The 20,697-nt window shown below is 37.4% G+C and overlaps 1 protein-coding gene across 1 annotated transcript in view; it reads left to right on the top strand.

Annotated features, from left to right (window-relative positions):
- RANBP9 (RAN binding protein 9) overlaps nucleotides 1-20,697 on the top strand; it is a 127,806-nt gene that overhangs the window by 102,025 nt on the left and 5,084 nt on the right. The window contains exons 7-13 of the mRNA XM_003416486.3: nucleotides 2,290-2,402; nucleotides 3,511-3,619; nucleotides 5,441-5,631; nucleotides 8,412-8,556; nucleotides 10,807-10,928; nucleotides 12,631-12,782; nucleotides 19,607-19,718. Coding sequence (XP_003416534.3) covers nucleotides 2,290-2,402; nucleotides 3,511-3,619; nucleotides 5,441-5,631; nucleotides 8,412-8,556; nucleotides 10,807-10,928; nucleotides 12,631-12,782; nucleotides 19,607-19,718 — 944 coding nt within the window. The remainder of the gene's footprint in view (nucleotides 1-2,289; nucleotides 2,403-3,510; nucleotides 3,620-5,440; nucleotides 5,632-8,411; nucleotides 8,557-10,806; nucleotides 10,929-12,630; nucleotides 12,783-19,606; nucleotides 19,719-20,697) is intronic.

Below are 20,697 nucleotides of genomic sequence, written 5' to 3'. Positions count from 1 at the left end.
TCGAGGCAGGTCCAAGTCACGGCAGCCCCAGTGTGCAGAGTAGAACTGCTCCATAGGGTTTTCGAGGCTGTGATGTTTTGGAAGCAAATCACCAGGCCTGTCTTCTGAGGCACCTTTGAGTGTGTTTGAACCACCAACCTTGTGGTTACTAGTCAAGCACTTAACTGGGACTTCTGTTTGGTAGGGTCCCCTTTTTGCTAAATACACATTTAGTATGTCGATTCAAGGAAATTATAATTGCCTTTGTTCTAAATAAGAAAATCTGACCCACAGCCTCAGTTTAAGGAATTTTAAAAAATATTACTAATTAATTTTAATGCCACTTGTATGTGTTATTATTATTAGACTTTTAAGAGAAGGTAGAAGGAATGAAGATTAAGGAGCAGTGAATGTGGAATTAGGATTCCTAAGTGCAGGATACATACTTAAAAAAAAAAAAGTACAGGGTACATACTTAGGATTCAGTATTAATAATGGTGGACGGTAGCCGGCTGCAAAGCAGAAAATGTTGGTCAAATAAAAATACTATAAACTGAGATAAAATCATCTAAATTCCTAATTTACCAAAAATTTTCAATCTGTTTTATCAGGTCAGGAAACTTTTTTTTTTCTTTCTTTTAAGTAGAATTTCAGTATAGAAGCCAGCAGAAAAATATAATTTCTATGAGTCAGCTTTTTAGAGTATACCTTTGCTGAAAGGCAGTGTCATTAGTACTAAATGGTAACTCTTAAAGCATGAAACACTATAGACTTAAAAACTAAGTAAATATCATTAAGTTTTAAAAGTCTTCTTCACTATTGCAGTCTAACCCAAGAAAATAGCAAAGCCTTTCAGGTGACATCAACCCAACACAGTTCATCTTAAATGTCTGTATAATTGTTTCTAATGTTTTTAAATTTAAAAATCTAATATAAATAACATTTTGTATATTTTTTTGGAGGAGAAGATGATTGGAAGACATGATGAGTCTGAAAACATGCTTCTTCCCTAGAGCTGCTGTTATCTAGAGCCTAGACACTAATACCTTTGTCCAGCACTGTAGAAAGAAGAGAGAACACCTACTCAGAATCTCATAGTTACCATGAGTTAGGGGTGGGATGGCGTGCTCTTCTGGGCTCATATCCCTTTCATACTCTAAAAATGGTTGCCACTGAGCATTGCAACAGGTTAATAGTAAACATTTTTTATCTTAATCCTGTTGCCAGAGTTCAGTGAGAACCGCCTCCTACCCTTACCCTTTTGCCACAAAATTGATACTCGTCATGATCTCTTGGGTGGTTCATTCTGAAAGACTGATTCACCCCCTCCTTTAATTTAATCTGAACAATTGGATGAAATAAAATGAAAAACCTGTTTCTTACAGATTTTTCCTGTTCTCCCCTCTACTCCTCCTCCGCACTCCCCCACCCCCATTGCCTCTTGTCATTTTCTAACTGTAGGCACCTTAGGTCCTTAGTTGCGCCAGCTGGGTTACGAGTTGGATATTTGGATATATTGGAATTTGGGTTAGATATTGTTGGATCAGTAGTTTTGCTGATTACATTGTGTGTTTTGACCACTTGGTGGCTTTTAAAAAAATAACTTGTGCTCTGGAAGTTAAGTGCCACTTACATGTGCTACATGTATCATCATATTTGAGTAATTAACCTTCTGTGTAAAACCATACTAATTGATTTAGATTAGAAGACTGACTCTTCATTGGTTAGTGTTGCCCTCATAGACTTTGCCCTGGAAGATTCCCTGAGTTCACCTTAGTGTTTCTTCTGTTTATACACCTTATGGCCCCATCTCATTTGGGTGGTAAAGAAAGTGATTGAATGATGGAACACAAAGAGTAAATGTTTTATTTTTCTAATTGTTTTATTTTATAAAATGCCATTATTTTACTGGGATAATGTGTTTAATGTGTTACGAGTGAAGCAGAAATAATGGTTAGTGGGATTCAGCATAAGGATAGGAAGTAAATAGAAAAGGAAGTAAATAGGGTGCCAAGAATCAAAGAAAGGGCCATTTAATGCTCTCGGTTTTCTAGTAATATTTATTTTAGGGAGAGTAGTCTCAACATAACCCACTGCCATCGAGTCAATTCGAAATATCTTTGGAAAGGTTACCTGAATAGAAGAAAGAGATATTGTGGACTTACTTTAAAGACGGGGTTTTTAAACCCTTAGTTGTTTCAAGGAAATAGGTTGATTTTGTAACACCAGAGTAGACCTTGTTTATGTAAATTGTAGGATACAGCGTGTATTCGTTTGACTAAAAGATGTGTTTCTTCTTTTTATTTTAAGAATGGTTTCATCCTATTTAGTCCACCATGGGTACTGTGCCACAGCAGAGGCCTTTGCCAGATCTACAGACCAGACCGTACTAGAAGAATTAGCTTCCATTAAGAATAGACAAAGTAAGGACAGTGTGGTGCATGGCTGACACTTGTTTTCAGATTATAAGTTTGGGTACTTCCATTTTTAGAAATTTTATTTTTTTAATTAAAAAACATTTTCAAATACATTAATTTAAATTTGATGCCCCTAAAATTTATTTGCATTTACACTTTGAAGATCAGGTTTAAAAAGTTCACAAAGGACTGTGTCATAGTTCTGGATACAGAAAGACAATTGTTTTGGAGAACTTTTTTTACCTTTTTTTTTTTCTTAATGTTGTGCTTTCAGGAAGTAAACGTTTTATAATTTTTTTTTTTAAGAGTAAAGTAGTTCTGATAGCAGAGATGACAAGTGAATGGAATTTAAATATCTTTTAATTTAAATTGCTAAGTTTAAGATAGCCAGAGCTGTAGGCCTGTTCTTTCAGGGGCAAGTCAGCACACTAACTCTTCCACAGTCAGCCATCCTAGAATTGCAGCTGCTGGTGCATCAGGGAGGCTCTGACTTAATGAGAATGTAGGGGTAAAACAAAACATGAGGGGCGAAGTCATGATGGATGAAAACAATTTTTTTATGTGTCAAACTACTAAAACAACACTTATTACATTGTGTTGTAGCTAATTGCTCACTTGTCTGTCTTTCTCATTATTTTATGAGCTCTGGGAACAGAGATGATCACTTAACTCATTTTGCATCCTTATCATCTAATTTGGCAAGTGTTTGACACACAGTGGATGTCTGTTGAATTCAGTTCTTACCCAAAGGCTAGCATTCTTCTAGTTCAGAACGTCATTAGTTGAGAAGATAGTGTGAATATTATTAAGTTATTCAAATAGTCTTTTTAATCTTTGTGTTTGAGACTTCGATATTACTTAACAGGTTTTTTTTCCTATATTACTGGTATGTTAGTTTGTGATTTTTTTTTTTTGTAGTTTGTGAAGACAGTTGTTTTTCTAATACGTCTGAAATTTTTCCTGGATTTTCTAATGGAAACTATGATTTTAGAAAAAGAAATTACAAGAATTTATTTAAGAATTTCTTACTAATTCCCCCCCCCCTTTGAAGTTCTACTGAGTCTAACGTTTCTACTTTTCAAAAGTGAATTTTTTGCTTTTTTTTTCTGAATAGGAATTCAGAAATTGGTGTTAGCAGGAAGAATGGGAGAAGCCATTGAAACAACACAACAGTTATACCCAAGTTTACTTGAAAGAAATCCTAATCTCCTTTTCACATTAAAGTGAGTTTGTGTAATAAAATATGCTTTATTTGTTTTATACATATATTTATATAGATAAGTATGCATACCAAGATTGGTTTCATGTTTAATGGTTTTAATTTTGGCTTTACCTTGTTTTACAATAATTACATATAATTTTGTAATATAGCACATTTAAGTAACAGGTTATAAAACACGTTGAACACTATAAGCAGATGGCACCTTTTGCTGTGTGCTTGTTCTTTATCATCCTATGCATATGTCTAAAATTTGAAAATCTTACTTGGTAAATGTATCTCTTTCCCCCCCATAAGTCTTACAATAAGTCTGTTTGGCATTTTTAAATGGTCTCTAATGAATCTTTGTTATTTAAAAAATCAGACGTTATTAAGCTTAAGATTTCAATTCTAAGCAACAAAAATCCTCTGTAAGCCAAATGTCAGAATTGTGTTCTTCAGATTAAGAGTTAAAATGAGGCCATTTGGGTTAAGAAGTTGGGAATGGAGCTGGGTTGAAGAATGGTGGGGAAAAGGCTATTGTTACATAAAAGTACAAGGGTAAGTCAGAAGGGATTTCTACTAGAGTTTCCAGTCACACATGCATGCGTTTATTCCAAACATAACATGTCCAAACATGTCTCTGCAATCAGTGGGTGGCTGCAGACAAGTTCTCCCGGTAATACACATGTCTTAGTCTCGTTAGGGTGCCTTCAAAAAAAAGGATACTTTTTATGCCATGGAAAAAAAACGATTTTGAGGTCAGGACTAATATCAAATTTTTGACAAAACTCCGGTGAACATCTTCCCAAATCATCGAAGCTTTGCAGCAAGTTTATGTGAATGCTGCCGCACAGAAAACAAGAGTTGATAGATGGATCAGATGTTTTAAGAAAGGTCAGGAAGATGAGCCAAGAGAGGGAAGATTGCTCAGAAGGTTATGGCAACTGTTTTTTTAGGATTCTAAAGGGGTAATCTTGATTTTCTTGAAGTACACAGGATGTTCATGGGGGCTTATTGTGAAGAAGTTTTAAGAAAATTGAAAACTGCAGCGGTGAGAAAAAGGCCAGGAAAGTTGTGCTGAGGAGTTTTTTTTTCCATCATAGCAATGTACCTGCTCTTTCTTCGAGGGTAGCAAGGGCTGTCCTGTGAGAATTTCATTGGGAAGCCTTATCCCATTCACCCTATATCCCTGATCTTGCCCTTTCAGATGTCTTTTTGTTCCCAAAACTCAAAGAGCATTTAAAAGGAACACAGTTTGAGTCCCTCAAGGATGCCAAAACTGCCATTTTGAGATGGTGTAAGTCGAAGAGCACGGAATTCTTCAGGAAAGGGTTGTGGAAACGCCACCTTCAGAAGTGTATAGACCTAAATGGAGGATATGTCAAACAGTAGCTTCCCATTTTGATATTTTTGTTTAATAAAGGTTTCTAAGATTTTGTAGCGATACTTTCTGACTTAACCCTTGTTAATCATGTTTTTATGTACCATTTAATCTGCTACTAAGTACAAATATTTTGTTTAAATTATTTTTGGCTGCAAAAACTTAAGCCCATTTTAATTTTCTCTTATAGCTACATAAAGAGTTTTATTTTCTCTAGTAAATCTTGATTACGGAGCTAAAGTTATTGTAGTGTCTTTTGCATCATACTCTCATTTTTTTGGAAATTTTTTAATTCATTTTGATTAATACTGTATAAAAACCGTATTTAGTATATTTAGCTTACTATTTAAATACCAAACTTACAGATAAAATATAAGTTCCTAAAATATTTCCAAAACTTGTTGCTATTAAATAAACAAGAGATGATTTGAATATTATGTACATTTTTCTCTTCTCTTTTAGAGTGCGTCAGTTTATAGAAATGGTGAATGGTACAGATAGTGAAGTACGATGTTTGGGAGGCCGAAGTCCAAAATCTCAAGACAGTTATCCTGTTAGTCCTCGACCTTTTAGTAGTCCAAGTATGAGCCCCAGCCATGGAATGAATATTCACAATTTAGCATCAGGCAAAGGAAGTACTGCACATTTTTCTGGTGAGATTCAATCTTAAGACATTATCTCTAAATTTTTACCCTTCTTTATAATTTTGAATCAAAACAAACAGAAAATCTAGATATTTTCTGGGTAGCTGTCTTGCAGATGTGTATACCTGGTCTTAAAGATATTTCGGATGAAAACTTGTAGGTGGATCAGATTCCTATGTTACCACTATAAGCAGTAACTTAAAGAACAGCTGTTTCTGAAAACAGGTTATTAGCCTACACTGAAAATGAGTGGTCATTAGAAGTTAAATATAGATATTTGATAATAAAAAGATAATTGTGTGTTTTCATAAAATATAAATGTAAAGGTGATTTGGCTGTGATATTTTATGGCACTGATCACCACATCTAGCTGGACTGCCTGTCTCTCTATCTGCCTTCTTTCTCAGCCGAGCTTCTTGATAGGGTCTGCTCTCTACCCTGTTCATTTTCTCCTGTCCCTTTCTCAGCTCACCAGTCTCACTCTCCATGGCTTTTGGTTTTCTCTTTCTCTTTCTTAAAATTCTCTCCTTTCTTGGCTTTTGTGACATCTGTTCTACAGGTTTATTTTAGCTCCCTCTCAGTCTTTTCTGTGCTTCTGTCTTTAATTTTGTGTTTCCCCAGATGTTAGCTTTCCTCTGTATATTTGTCTGAAATAAAAAATGGTATTTCTTTTCCTTTCATAGAGTAACATCTTTGCTGTTCTCAGTCAGGACTACAACTGTCTCTTTCTGGATTGCCACCTCTTAGCATACACCGCCATCCTGCACATGGGGATGATTCTCATGTCTGTACCCTTTACCACCACCCCTCTTGAATATCATACAACCACTTCAGGCTTGGCTTGCCCAAAGCAACTGCTCATATTTCTGCAAAGCTTCTTTCCTGAATTTTCCCCATCTTAGTTAGTGATACTACTGTCCATTCAGTCACCCAAAGCCAAAAAATCAGGGAGTAATTGTAGCCTTTTAACTTCACTCTAACTAGTCCACATCCTATCAGCCACACATCAGTTTTCCTCCTCTGTGTGGTTCAAATCTCTTTTCTCTGCCATAGTCCAAGACCATCACTGCTTTCTGACCGGGCAGCTGTACCAACCACCTAACCATTCTCCATATCTCTAGTCTAATCCCTTTCAATTATTCTTCCGTGCTTATGCCAGAGCAATCTTTTTAAAACTCAGATCTGAGGGTGGGGTGGGAAAAACACTAACTAGATGATAGATATTGGTAAGTGGTAACTTTGTTGAAGGGTAAGACAGTACACAATACTGGGGAATTCAGCACAGCTTGACCAGAGCGAAGTTGTAGAAGCTTCACAGACAGAGCCAAATGCCATGAGAAACCAAGCTGCTGGGCTCAGGGATGGGGACCACACAGTCTTGGAGGATATATAGCTCAATTGGTATAACATAGTCTGTAAAGAAAATGTTACACATCCAACTGTAGTGAGCAGCGACTGGGGTCTTAAAAGCCTGTGAGTGGCCATCTAAGGTACAACAGGTCCCATTCCCAGCTGGAGCAAAGGGGAATGAAGAAGACACAAGGGAAAGATTAGTTCAAAGGATTAATGGACCACAACTATCACAACTTCCACCAGACTGAGCCCCGAACAGCTAGATGATGCCTGGTTATAACCACTGACTGCCCTGGCAGGGGTCACAATAGAGGGTCCTAGACAGAGTGGAGAAAAATGTAGAACAAAGTTCAAATTAAAAAAAAGACCAACCTTATAGGTCTAACAGAGACTAAAGGAACTCTAAGAGTATGGCCCCTGGACACCCTTCTAACTCAGTACTGAAGTCACTCCTGAGATTCACCCTTCAGCCAAAGATTAGACAGGTCTTTATAGGGCCAACAATAACACGTGTGAGGAGCGTGCTTCATAGTTCAATCATGTATATGAGACTAATGGGCACACCAGCCCAAAAGCAAAGTCAAGAAGGCAGGGACAGGAAAACTGGATGAATGGAAACAGAGACCCTGGGGTGGAGAAGGGGAGAGTGTTGACACATCTCAGGGTTGGCAACCAATGTCACAAAACAATTTGTGTATTAACTGTTTAATGAGAAACTAATCTGTAAACTTTCACCTAAAGCACAATTAAAAAAAAAAAAACCCTCACATCTGAACATAGGCTTTTGCTTACTGTTTTTTAATGACTTTCCACAAGTCTGAGCAAAATTCAGAGTCCTTTACTTTAACATAAAAAGTCTCGTCTCCATCTTGTACCTCAGTAATGCCAAGCTCTTTTCAGTTAGTGAAGGCTTCCTGTTGTAATGCTTATGTGCCTTCACGTATGTCATTTCTTTTACATGAAATACTCCTTTTCCCTTCTCCACCTCATGTTTTGCTATTAATATTTTATATACGTGTGTCTTGTTGCTTGGGGATAGTTTCATTCCTCCTAAAAAAAGAACCGTAATTGCTAGCTTTAATTAAGTAAATCGTCGATACTTAGCTGTCTGACAAATTTCTTAAGTTCTTTGAGCCTCAGTGTATTCGTGGGTAAAATGGGGGTGATAATATTACTGTCCTCATAGGGGGATTAACTATGAGATCTGTAGTTAATCCTTCAATAGATGTTAGAAGTGATTGATAATTATAGCTCACAATTAAGTATTCTTAAATACCCTTTCAAAAAAGTTATCTGTTTACTGTTTAAGTAGGCCACTAATGCACCTACATTATAAAAGTCTTGAATTAAAAAAGTCAAAATATGAGGACATTATTTCTAGTCAAATCAGTAAGTTAGTGTGTTTCCATGTGGTGTCTTTTTCTTCCTTTTTTAAGGTTTCGAAAGCTGTAGTAATGGTGTAATATCAAATAAAGCACATCAATCATATTGCCATAGTAAACACCAGTCGTCCAGTTTGAATGTACCAGAACTCAACAGTATAAATATGTCGAGATCACAGCAAGTTAATAACTTCACCAGGTAGGTGATTTCCCCAGCATTTGCATTCATGTAAACATCCTAATTATAGGTGTCATTATTGTTAATAATTTTGAAAGAAATTATATGGCGTATAGTGGGGATCTGGGAGTTCCCAAGTCCCCAGAGAATAAAAGGGTAAGAAATAAGTTCCCGAGGCTTTTCTGTCTCCCAGCATGCATGTGGGCTCTTTTCCTAATTCCTTTCTCTGCTTCTCTATACTCTCTTCCCACCGATGGGGTTATAGGAGCAAGTTCAGGGCTCTGTGTATTCTTGTCATCCTGCCAACCACAGATCATATACAGGTGATCACGTAAATGCCATTTGTTACCAAGTTAAGTTTTGGAGTATATTCAGCCTATAATGTTAAGAAGATACATGTATAACTGTTCTTTTCTCTCTGTGTGGGATTTTTTTTTAGTATAAATGGTGTAGAATGTTTTCTGAATTCCAAATGACTGACTATGAAGAAGCTGTTTCGAAAACCTTTCTTTAGATAGCTTGCATGTAGCAGATGGTTAAGTCATTCAGTAAACATATTTTGAGAACATGTTGGGTGCCAAACGTTCTGTTAGGCATTGGGGATACAAAGGTGACTGACCTAGTCTCTGACTTTGAAGAGCTTTAAGGAAAGTGACATTTAACTCTGTATACTACAACCTTTGTCATGCTTGGGTTTTAATTTTCATGAAATCAGAGTTCGTGCATTGTTATCATTTGAATTGAATACTAGTGTGCACAAACAAATTCTTGTGATTGAGCCTACACAGCCCTCAGCATCGTAATCTCAACTTGGTTCAGGTCTAGTGAAATGATAACTTTTGTGTTCATAAAAATAACGGATAGACTTACCAGTTTCATGGTAGTTTGGCCCTGTAACATAAATCGGTTGGTTGAACTCTACATTTGGGGGGAATGTTCTAGTCAGTACAAAATTTTCATATTGAAAGAGAGAACGTTACTGAAAGATGAGAAAGTAGATAAATTTTACTGTGGTGTCTTGATGGAAATATGATTTAAAAGCTAAAGGTTAGTACTTCATTGAACTTTATAGTACTTCATCACTGATAGGAAGTTCTGCCATTGTTTGCAGATAAGATTGCAGTCAGTTTGTGGGTTTTTCTCTTAAGTATTATACGCATGGGAGGAAGTTGCTACAGAGACCTGTTATTACCTGAGTTCAAGGAAACGGAAGGGGCTGATGACATAGCATCCTCCTTTCTGCACAGTATAGAAGGGGAAGAAAATAAGCTTTTAGGCAACCTTATATTTTATATGTGATAATGGCTTTCCTTCCAACAAGACTGTGAAGTAGAGAGAGATGGTATTAACTATTAAAAAACCATTTTACAGATGTAGAGCTGAATATCAGAAAAGTAAATGATTTTTTTTAAGGGTCAGTAACTGGTAGCTTGTAAGTCGCAGAGCTGAGACTAGTGCCCAAGATTTTGGACTTCCAAATGTGCGTTTTTCCATTACACCTCCCACCTTCTGAAATGCTCTTCTCCCTGTCCTCCCTAACCCCCACTTAGCTTCTCTTCAAGCTGTAAAACTCAGTTCAGATGTCACCTCTTCCAGGATGTGTTTCTGGATTTACACCCCCACTAAACAATCTAGATTATATGTTGTGTTGCTTCTTGTGCTTAACTTTCATCATATTAGTGATCACTCTGTAATATAATCACTTAATTAGCTTTTATCTGTCTTTTCCCTGGAGTTTCTCTATGCGTCTATTTACTTTACAGATTTTAAATAATGAGGACAAATGCTGAAGTGTCAAGACTATTAAGGAAGGAATAGTCTAGAAGTGGAATGAATATGAGGGCAAGAAAAAGGTGAAGTGGGTTCCAGGAGTGAGTTCGTTAGTTTCAGTGTACGGCTTTCCTTTACCTGCTCGAAATGGATTCTGTGGGGAGAGGCTGGGCGAGAGGTGATTGAGAGAACCAGCTGCAGATCTGGGTTTGAAAAGTAGTAGAACTCCTTGTGCTGGTGTGTGATTTCTCCACATTGATGGTAAAGCCCTAAAAACACTACATTTTTACACAAGAAATCTTTTTTCCCCCTTATTTCTAAGGGTACAAAGTTGCTAAAAATCAGCTACATACTTGACTTTGAATACTTTTGAGATTTAACTAAGTATCTTTTTTGCAGATTGCTGTTGCCTTTTGAAGCCAGTTATGCAGTTGGGTAATTATTTTAAATTAAGCTGCAAGTGTGATATTTCTAAAATGAGGTTTGTTTTTCCGTTTTCAGTAATGATGTAGACATGGAGACAGATCACTACTCCAATGGGGTTGGAGAAACTTCATCCAACGGTTTCCTAAACGGTAGCTCTAAACATGACCACGAAATGGAAGATTGTGACACCGAAATGGGTCTGCAGTGATATTTCTTACATTTTTAATAAAAAATGATGGCTAAAAAAAAAAAAAAAAAATTTTTTTTTTTTTTTACAAGGTTATGTTTTTTCTTGTACTGATTCACAGATGATGAGCATAAGCCAGATTGAAAGATGTTTGTGCCATAGGATTGACAGTAATAAATACGACGTTTCTTAAACTTTCTTTTGAGAGAGTGGTTGTGAGAACAGAGAATGTCTGGCGCTTGTCTGTACCTTCTGAGGTTAAGTGCCAGCCACTTTTCTTTGCTGAACTGTTTGGGCTTAACTTCAGTGCTGGTGTTAACGCAGCTGTACCAACTTACGAGTGTTGAGCCGTCAGGGTATTTGAAGTTTGGACGTATGAGAAGTTTTTACACTTATTTCAATATAGCCACTAACGCCAGATGGGTAGAGTTGATTTTATAGATTCTAATGAAACAAAATTTCCTAAGATCATTTAATGTGGACTTGTGTGGTTATGATAATACGGTATGGTGCATAGCGCGTAGTAGGTGCTTAAGACCCTCCCTCCCCTCCGAAAAATTATGTGACTCAAAGTTGTGCATAATTTTACTTTGTTGACAAATGATGTAGTAAATTATACTATAAAGTTAAACTGCAAGCAGACTTTCCCATCCATTGGAGTGAAAATTATTGAAGGTTATGAATTATTTATCTGTTGGAATTCCATGGCAGTATTAGATATCTTAGTATATTGAGGTTAAAAGATACTAAGATTTTTAGAGTATAAGAAACCATAAATGCAAGATTATTCTTTTATTGTTTGTTGTATCACTACCTCGTGGTTGAGGGTTATGTATTCTGATGTTTAATTTATTTTTTCAGACAGGAATTTGATTAAAAAGGCAGCTTCATTTCACTCTGTTAGAAATCAGCAACCTCAACTTTGAAAGAGTAATTTCAGCGTAGTGATGAAGGGCAGAAGTTCTAGAGCCAGAGTACCTTGCTGTGTGTGACCTCGGTAGTTTATTTAATTGCTCGGTGCCTCAGTTTCTTCATCTGTAAAATGGATATAATAACAGCTACCTTATAGGCCATTGTGAAGATAAAATTAGTTAATCTGTAAAAAGCTAACAGCACAAAATTAGTGCTTAATAAATGTGAGCCATTATCATCACCTTCATTATTAGCGATTTATGTTATTAATGATTTTTTTGGTTATGTTATTAATCAGTTGTCAGTCAAGGTATATGCTCTAAAATTATTTTCTAAAAGTAGTGTAATTAGTTCTTTTGGTTAGCATGATGTGGTTGGTGTCTTCTGTATTTGGATTGGAGTCATCTAGCCTCTGTTAGTGTCCCAGAATTATTTTATTCCATCTCTGTTCTGTGTTGGTTAAAGCAGCCAGAAAATCAATTACTAACTTTTTTTTCCTTTTTTTAATGTTGTTTAACGTAGCCTTAGAGAATTGCTCTTAACATTTCATAATATTTCTCTTGACGTACTGGGTACATCCTAACCCTGAAAAGTTGTCACTTGACTCTGAACTGTATGCTAGGTCTGGGTCCCTGGACTCTTGAGACTAGTTAAAGTATATGTTTTCACTGTAAAGCTCCATATTCAATTAAAAATAAATCTGTATAGTTAGATTTTATATGTTATCAGCAATTTCTGTTTATTTCTTTATTGCATTGCATTCAGTAAGGTCGTAAAGTACTTGTTTGTTTTGCCTACAGAAGTTGATTCAAGTCAGTTAAGACGTCAGTTGTGTGGAGGAAGTCAAGCTGCCATAGAAAGAATGATCCATTTTGGAAGAGAGCTACAAGCCATGAGTGAGCAACTAAGGCGAGAATGTGGCAAGAACACAGCAAATAAAAAAATGTTGAAGGTAAATTTGTTTCCCTTGAAAAATTAAAATATGTCAGAGGAACTCTAAGATACTATTTTATAAAACATTGAGCAGTTTACTAAAAACTCTTGTTGGGAAACTTGGACATGGATTCCCCTGGTCCCCTACCCAAGTAAGAGTGAAAGATTTTCATGGGGTTCTGCAGCTCTGATCTACTGGAAAGAGCATTGGACTTCATGTCAGAAACATGGATTAAATCTCACTTTTGCCATTTATCAGGATTGCGTGGCCCTTGTCAAGTTACTATATATTCTTAGTTCTTTTTCTGCTGTAAAATTGGCAAAGTTACTAGGAGAAGCAAAATGTAAGCTTGCTGATAAAACTATAAATTTGAGATATTTTCATTCTTTTAGTAAACATGGTTCATTGTTGTAGCAAATTGAAAGCATGCAATACATGGTTTTCATTTTGATGGGGATTGGTGAAGGATTGGGTCATGTTTCACAGGCAGAGTAGTTAAAATACATTTCTAAGTCTGTTCTGGATAGTAAGATGGCAATGATTTAAACAGCTCAGTAAGTTATCTGAGTTTTTGTGCATCAGGTGAAGATAAAGGGATTTTCCACTAACTTAAGTCAGCATTCCAATTAGTTACAGAGATCTTAATGGCTCTTTTAAAAGAAACCCTTCCCAACTCACCAGCCCTGTGATCTTCTGAAACATTAACCTAGCCATAGTATTTTTTTTTAATGTGTTAGGTGAGCTCAAAGTTAATACGTAAAAAAAAAATTTTCTCCTAATAGTTTTGAAAAAAGTAAAAAAAAAAAAAGTGGGGGGAGGGGGCAATGACTGCAGTGGCCTGGAGGCTGATGTTGGGGTGTGGCAGGAAAGGGCAGCAGACTCCTGCCATCTCTTCCTGACCTGCCCTCAGCTGGTGTACCCCTCAGCAACACCTCAGAGCCTCTAACGCAGGAAGGTAAACAACACAAAATCAGTAAAAATGTCACAGCTCCGTGCACTCTCACCTCATACTGCACCCTCGTAGACAGACGGTATCTGCACAGTCTAGGCTGGGTTAAGGAGCCACTTCTCATGCACCTCAAGTGAAAGCATGTGATCATCTGGTATTTCCTGTAACTGAGGTGGGAAGAGAGGCCTATTTACCATATTTAGTACCTCATCTACTGTGTAGCATAATAGCTGCTATTTCTAAATGAGCTATCACCAAAAAAAGGTTAAATTATGATCCTTATGTTAAATAAAAAGGAATTGGTAGATTATGTAATTTAAAACAATTTTTCGTTTAAAAAGTCAAGTGAAACATTCATATACCAGGAAAATGGCTCTTCCATTTGCCCTGTAAGATTAAGAGTTCCTTCCTTGAGGTCAGGAATGTCTTTACTTATCTCCCTCCCTTCCTTTTTAAAAAATTTTTTTTTTCATATTTCTCTAACATTTTTTTTTTTTTTTCCTAACATTTAGCATGTTGTTGTCCTGTGACCAAGTTGATTCTGACTCATGGAGTAGAACTACCCCACAGGGTTTCCTAGGCTGTAATCTTATGGGAGAAGATTGCCAGGTCTTTTCTCCCATGGAGCCACTGGCTGGGTGGGTTCAAGCTGCTGACCCTTTAGTTAGCACCTGACCACTTAACCATTGCACCACCAGGGCTCCTGAACATTTAGCGTATAAACCAAAAAAAAAAAAAGAAACACAACGATTGCTGCTAAGTCAATTCTGACTCATAGCGATCATATACAACAGAGTAGATCTGCCCCATGAGGTTTCCAAGGCTGTCATCTATATAGAGCAGACTGCCACAGCTTTCTCCTGAGGAATAGCTGGTGGGTTCAAACCGCCGACCCTTCCATCAGCAGTTGAGGACATAACCTCTGCGCCACCAGGGCTCCTTAGGTATTCAATAAATGTTTATTTAATTGCAATTGAATTCATTTGAAAAGTGTGACTAATCTTTCCAGAATTGGCATTTTCATCACCATACAACTTTGCAGAACCTCTTCTGATGTCAGTGGTGCTAAGAAGAAACTTAATATTTAGGCTGTATTATTATTTTAGGTATCTGAAGTTATCCGTGACGGAAGCTGAGTATTTACTCCTTTGCTATGAACTGAGGGTGCAACCTTTCTGTGTCAGACCCCTTTAAGGAAACCCTGGTGACGCAGTGGTTAAGAACTTGGCTATTAACCAAAAAGGATAGCAGTGCAGATCCACCAGGCACTCCTTGGAAACTCTGTGGGGCAGTTCTACTCTGTCCTAGAGGGTTGCTGAGTCGGAATCGACTCGACAGCAATGGGTTTGGTTTGGTTTTTGGCCCCTTTAAAAATTCTTAAGGGTCCCAATGAGCCTTTGTTATGTGGGTTATATCTACCACTATTTACCATATTAGAAATGGAAACTAAACTAAGTAAAAATTCTTAACGATTCATTTTAAAGTAATGAGTCCATCAAATAATATTTTTAGGAAAAATAACTATCTCCCCCCCCACACACACACATTGACAAAAGTCAGAAGAATGGCATTCCTTTACTTTCTTGCAAATGTCTTTAATGCCTGGCTTAATAGAAGACAAGCATCTCCTTAACAGAAGAATGGATTCACTTATGTGCCTGTTCATTCAGTCTGTTAGGGTATCATACATCGTGTAGCCTCTAGAAAATCAGACTGTAGAGTTGTGAGAGAATGAGGGTGAAAAAAAGGCGCAGGTGACATCTTAGTGCTGTTACGAAAATAGTTTTGACTTCACCTACCCCTGGAAGGATCTTGGACCTAGGTGTGTGATTATGTAGTGCCTTTGAAAATTTAAGATTACGCTCCATGAGCTTATTGTGTTTTTGATTCTAATTGTAATGAAGCTCAGAAAATAGCATTACACAGTCTCTTCTCAGAGATGTTCCTTGGTTATATATTGAATTATGTTAAAATGTGCTTTCCCTTCTTTACATGGCTTTGCTTTTGCTTCTCTGACTTAGAAGCAAATGCCAACTACTTAAGACTTTCTTAATATTTTGAGCCCCTTCCCTTTCATTCCCCAAACTTACCTTGATCTCCAGATGAGGATAAGATGGGTCACTGATCCACCTGATAAGTAACCAGTGAGCAAGGCTGGAAGGAAAAAAGAAGCCAGGATTTGAGGGCAACTAGAGGAGAAAAAAATTTTTCCATAGTTGAGAAGATTTAGAAATTACTCCTTTTCTTTTTATTCTTCATTTCAGTACCCATGTGGTTGTAGGTAGTTAAAAAAATTTTTTTAATATTTTTAAATTTGCGTAAACTTCAGAATCATATGTATGTGTGTGTGTATAGAGAGAGAGAGATGGTTACGGTTGAGATTAGATTTACCTAATGTGCTTCATCAAAAGGTACTTACGTATTTTGCTTCACCCCAGCTGTGGGGAGACAGGCATTCTTGCAGACCATACGAATAACTTCCCTGTAGTAAAAATGGGTTCCTGTAGCAGTTCATCAACTGCACAGTTTCTCTTTATTTTTGTTCGGTTTTTCTCAGTCTTCTTTCCCCTTTCCTGTTGTCTTTTTATTCCTCACCTGCCTAGGTTTGCCAGTGGCTCCCATGAGAATTGCCTGAATTGGTTTGTTCAGCAGCTATTAACTGAACTGCTGTGTGGCAGGGCATTGCGTAGGCTTGCTCTGTGGGAGAGTCAGAGATGAATGGGCAGCCCCGACCTGCAAGGAGATGTTAATCTAGTAACTGAAGCAGAAATAGAACCATTTAGAATCACCTTATGTATGTAGAAATCGCTCCAGATTTTAAGCGAAGTCTGAATACAGTTTGAGAGTCCTACCTAAATGATGCCACATTTCCCTCAGAAATTATTCCCATTGAGGTAATGTTTTTTCTTTAAAATCAGAAGTAACCCATAATACCACAGTATTTCACAGATGTTTTCAACTTTGCACCTTAACTTCCATGTGCATATATTTTACCTAGTTAGTAATTGTAGCTACACTATTTTGTATTTTGTTTTTATTTAATGTTACAGATTTTATTTCCTCCCAGTTGTCTGTGCATTATTCTCAGTTATTTTTAAATGACCACAGGATACTCTATTGTGTTGCTGTATCGATTTATTTAACTATATTATTGTTAGAGGAGCCCTGGTGGTGCAGTTGTTAAAGCACTCAGGTGTTAACAGAAAGGTCTGTGATTTGAGCCCACCAGCTGCCCTATGGGAGAAAGAAGCGGCAGCCTGCTTCTGTAAAGATTAAAGCCTTGGAAACTATATGGAGTAGTTCTGTGCTGTCCCATAGGGTCATTCTGAGTCGGAATTGACTCAACCGCAGTGAGTTTGGGTTTTATTGTTAGATTATTTATTTACTTTTATATCACATGCTTTAGTGTATACCTTTATACAACTGTCTTTATGTGTCTTTCTTAAAATTAACTCCGTAGGGTTAAATTCCTAGAAATAGAATTGTTGGGTCAGAGGATATGAACATTAATTATTGTTGCTTTTGCTACGTATTGCTGCATTGCTTTCTAGAAGCCTTCTACCCATTTACCAGCAGTAATGAAGGCGAGTACCAGTGTCACTACTACCTTTACCCACCCTGTCTTAGTGGGTTTAACCATTCTTAAACTGCTGATTTGTATTTCTTTGGTTGCCATTACCAATTTAGTTTTATAGCAGGGTTTAAAAAATTAAAAATTAATGGTTTTTTATTAGTTTTCTTGCTTACAGCTTCGTTTTACTTCTGAGTCATCTTTCATAATATTGCTAGTGTGATCTTTCTAAACTCAAATTTAACCTGTATCATTTTTCTACTTAAAACCCCATTTCCTTATTGGAAAAATGTCAATGTTTTCAGCTTGGTATTTGAGGCATTTAAAGATCTAACCCCTTACCCATGGTTCCAACTATGCTTGTTCTCGCTTCTCGGTTTGCATGTCCCTTGAACCTGTTTCTGTTTTGTCCCCAGTAATACACTGCACTTACTTACGTCCAAGTCTGCCTTCCCTGCCAGGCGGTGTGAGTTCCCGAGGCAGTGGTAGCTGCTTCAGTGTCCGTAGCCTCAGCATCTGGCAGCTGTGCTCAAGAAACATTTATTGAAGTGTGCTGAAAATAAGAGCGAAATTTTAGACTTTTTCCTCTTAACGTTTAGATTGGTAATTTAAAAAGACAGAATTTTACAAAAAGAAGTATAGACTAGCTGCATAATCTTAAACTCTCACTGCCTCATTTTGCCTCCCTATAAAATGGCCATAATAGTAGCAACGTCGCAGGGTTATTCTAATAGGGATTAAGTGGGCCGATCCGCGTTCGTGCCTGGAGCATTGCCTCAGACGGTGTGAGTGCACAGTAGATAACGCGCGTGATCACTCTCATCTTTGTGTGATTCTCTCTTCCAGGTGTTCTTTCTGTGATTGGGCTTCTGCTTTAAATACTGGAGAGTGTAAACAGGGGAATGGTCCTGATTTGGCCCTGCAACATTTCAGCTTTTGGGTGGCATGTCAGGATGTGTACCCATGAGGATAGTTTTGTACTTGAAGTCTTTAATTACCAATTGTCCCTCGAACAAATGCTTTAGTGTATCTTTTTAAATTTATCTTTACTATGGGGATGATATTTCATTAGATGGTTGAGGGGTAAATTAAGTCTTGAGCAAAGTTCAGTCTTATAAACAATGTGATTGATTAGTGTTAGCTTTACAAGATATTAACATTCTTTGCATCAATAAGTTAGGATTGGCGTGAACCAGGAAGTAGCAAAGTAGCTTCGTGGGATGCATAAAAACATCTTAAATACTGCAAGAAGCAAGTCTTAGGATATCAGCAGACCTATGGAGCATCTTCCCTGTATCTAGCACCTATGACTAGCTGCAGGAGATTCAAAATAGTATAGTAAGTAATGTTTACCTTCAAAGAACTCTCATTGTCATTGAGAAGCTGATGAAATATTCAGCACTGTAAGACAAGGGAGGAGCCGTGTATGTTTGTATTACAGGCATATGTACTCGTCTTACAGCCTCACTGACTTTACAGCTTTTCTTTATGGGTAATTCTTTGTAACACCAATATGGAAGCCAGTTGGGGTGAGAAAGGGTCTGGTGGCAGTTGTCTGGGGAGCCTTTTCCCGCCTTTGCTTTCAGGACCCTCAGAACACAAGAGAAGGGCAGTGGGAACTGATTGCTTGAGCAACTCTCCCTAGGAAATGGGATTCTTCAGGAGTTTTTCAGTCTTCCACATTTCTGTATTCAGCACATGGAAAGTACTTTGTTCCTGAATTTACAGATTTCTATAGCATCTCTCCACGTATACCTTCTAACTGGGAAGGTGTTCTGTATCTGTATCCTCTCTCTGTAGCTGTATTCTTTTTTGTATGCTTTTTACAGAATGAACCAGGAAAAATTGGGAGAGAATTTTGAGAGTGATGTAATAACTCAGTAGCATAATACTCTGCATTAAGATATTGACCTTTGGGATGATAATATCGTTTATTGAAGGAACTGGCATTATGTGAGTTTCATTTAGTTCATTTAGTCCTCATACACCTCTCAGAGTCTCCATTATACAAACGAGGAAACTGAAATTTAGAGAAGTGTTTACTTGGCCAAAGGCCACACACTTAGTGATGGTGCTTGGACTTGAAACTAGTGTCTGAAAACATCATAGAATGTTGCTTCCCATAGAAAGAAGACACAGAGACAGTCATTGTAAAGGAATACAGTGTCAGTTATCTTAAGTTAAAACAAAAGAATGATTTTAAAGATTATGGTAGTTTAGTGCCTTGAAGTGATGTTTTAAGTTATCTCTCAATTTGGAACCATCGTGAGCATAGTAGTTGAACTATTTGAATTGAAAACCAAATTGATATATTTTCAACAGGATGCGTTCAGTTTACTAGCTTACTCAGATCCTTGGAACAGCCCAGTTGGAAATCAGCTTGACCCAATTCAGAGAGAACCTGTGTGCTCAGCTCTTAACAGTGCAATATTAGGTAAGTAAAACCAAACAGCACCATTGCAACTAGATTTCCTAATTATTTTGGAAAGAGTATTTGTGCTAGCATTTAGATTTTGGTAACGTCGTAAGGAAGATGTTTTCTACATTTTTAAAATACAGGATTACCTTAAAATATAGAACTCCTTCTCCTTTATCTCAGTTCCAGATTAAGTAGATTGAAATGGAATAAAAACAACAGATTGGGATTTATCTTGGTGTGTTTGGAAAATAGAAGTTTAGTGTGCACATGTGTGTAAGCATTTCTGATAGCCATGAATGTCAGCTGCCTCTCATTTGGAATGAGCTCTTTTCATGGTCCTTGTGTTTAAAGTTCAAAACATTACCCTACCAAGACACCATTTCGCCTTGTTTGTAATCCTCTGCGGTGAAAGGCGTTTTCCGCCGCTCGTTTCTGAGATGAAGATCGTGAGTTGGCCTTCTCCTAACTTCTCGCCCTGGATAGACCATCTTCCTCAGGCCCAGGAGAGAAGGACGTGGGTGCGGGTAGGAAGATGAGAGCAGTAGCTGAGGGTTCAAGCCCGAAGGCCTTCTGTTTTTCTAAGTTTTCAGGAGCTGAGAGCTGTGAAAGTTGCAGAAAGTGGTGAGGATTTGGAAGAGCCAGTGAAGGGACTGAAATATAGTTGAACAGAGGCTGAGTAAAAGGGTTACTTGTGACGTTGAGAGCCCAGGTGAGAGACAAAAGCGTGAATTTATGGTAGCACAGACCCATTTCTATATAGTTGAACACATTTTCTTTAGTGGATTAATCAGAATTAGAGTTGTAGTTCGGCTGCTATAGAAAGAATTTAGGAACATTAATGAGAACATGGTTCTAATAATTGGCCCAAAGTAGGTCGAGAGAGAGGCTAGAAAGGAGTCAGCTTGCCGTGAAGAGGTCGGGACGTGGACGTCCTGACTATGTACAGGAGCAGGCTGAGCAAGAACGGAAGTGACGGAGCTGAAGAGCTTGAACA

Source organism: Loxodonta africana, chromosome 1, assembly GCF_030014295.1.
Source record: "Loxodonta africana isolate mLoxAfr1 chromosome 1, mLoxAfr1.hap2, whole genome shotgun sequence".
NCBI classification, from domain to species: Eukaryota; Metazoa; Chordata; class Mammalia; order Proboscidea; family Elephantidae; genus Loxodonta; species Loxodonta africana.
Note: the sequence above shows the minus strand (reverse complement) of the source record. Positions and strands in the feature narration are given on the sequence as shown.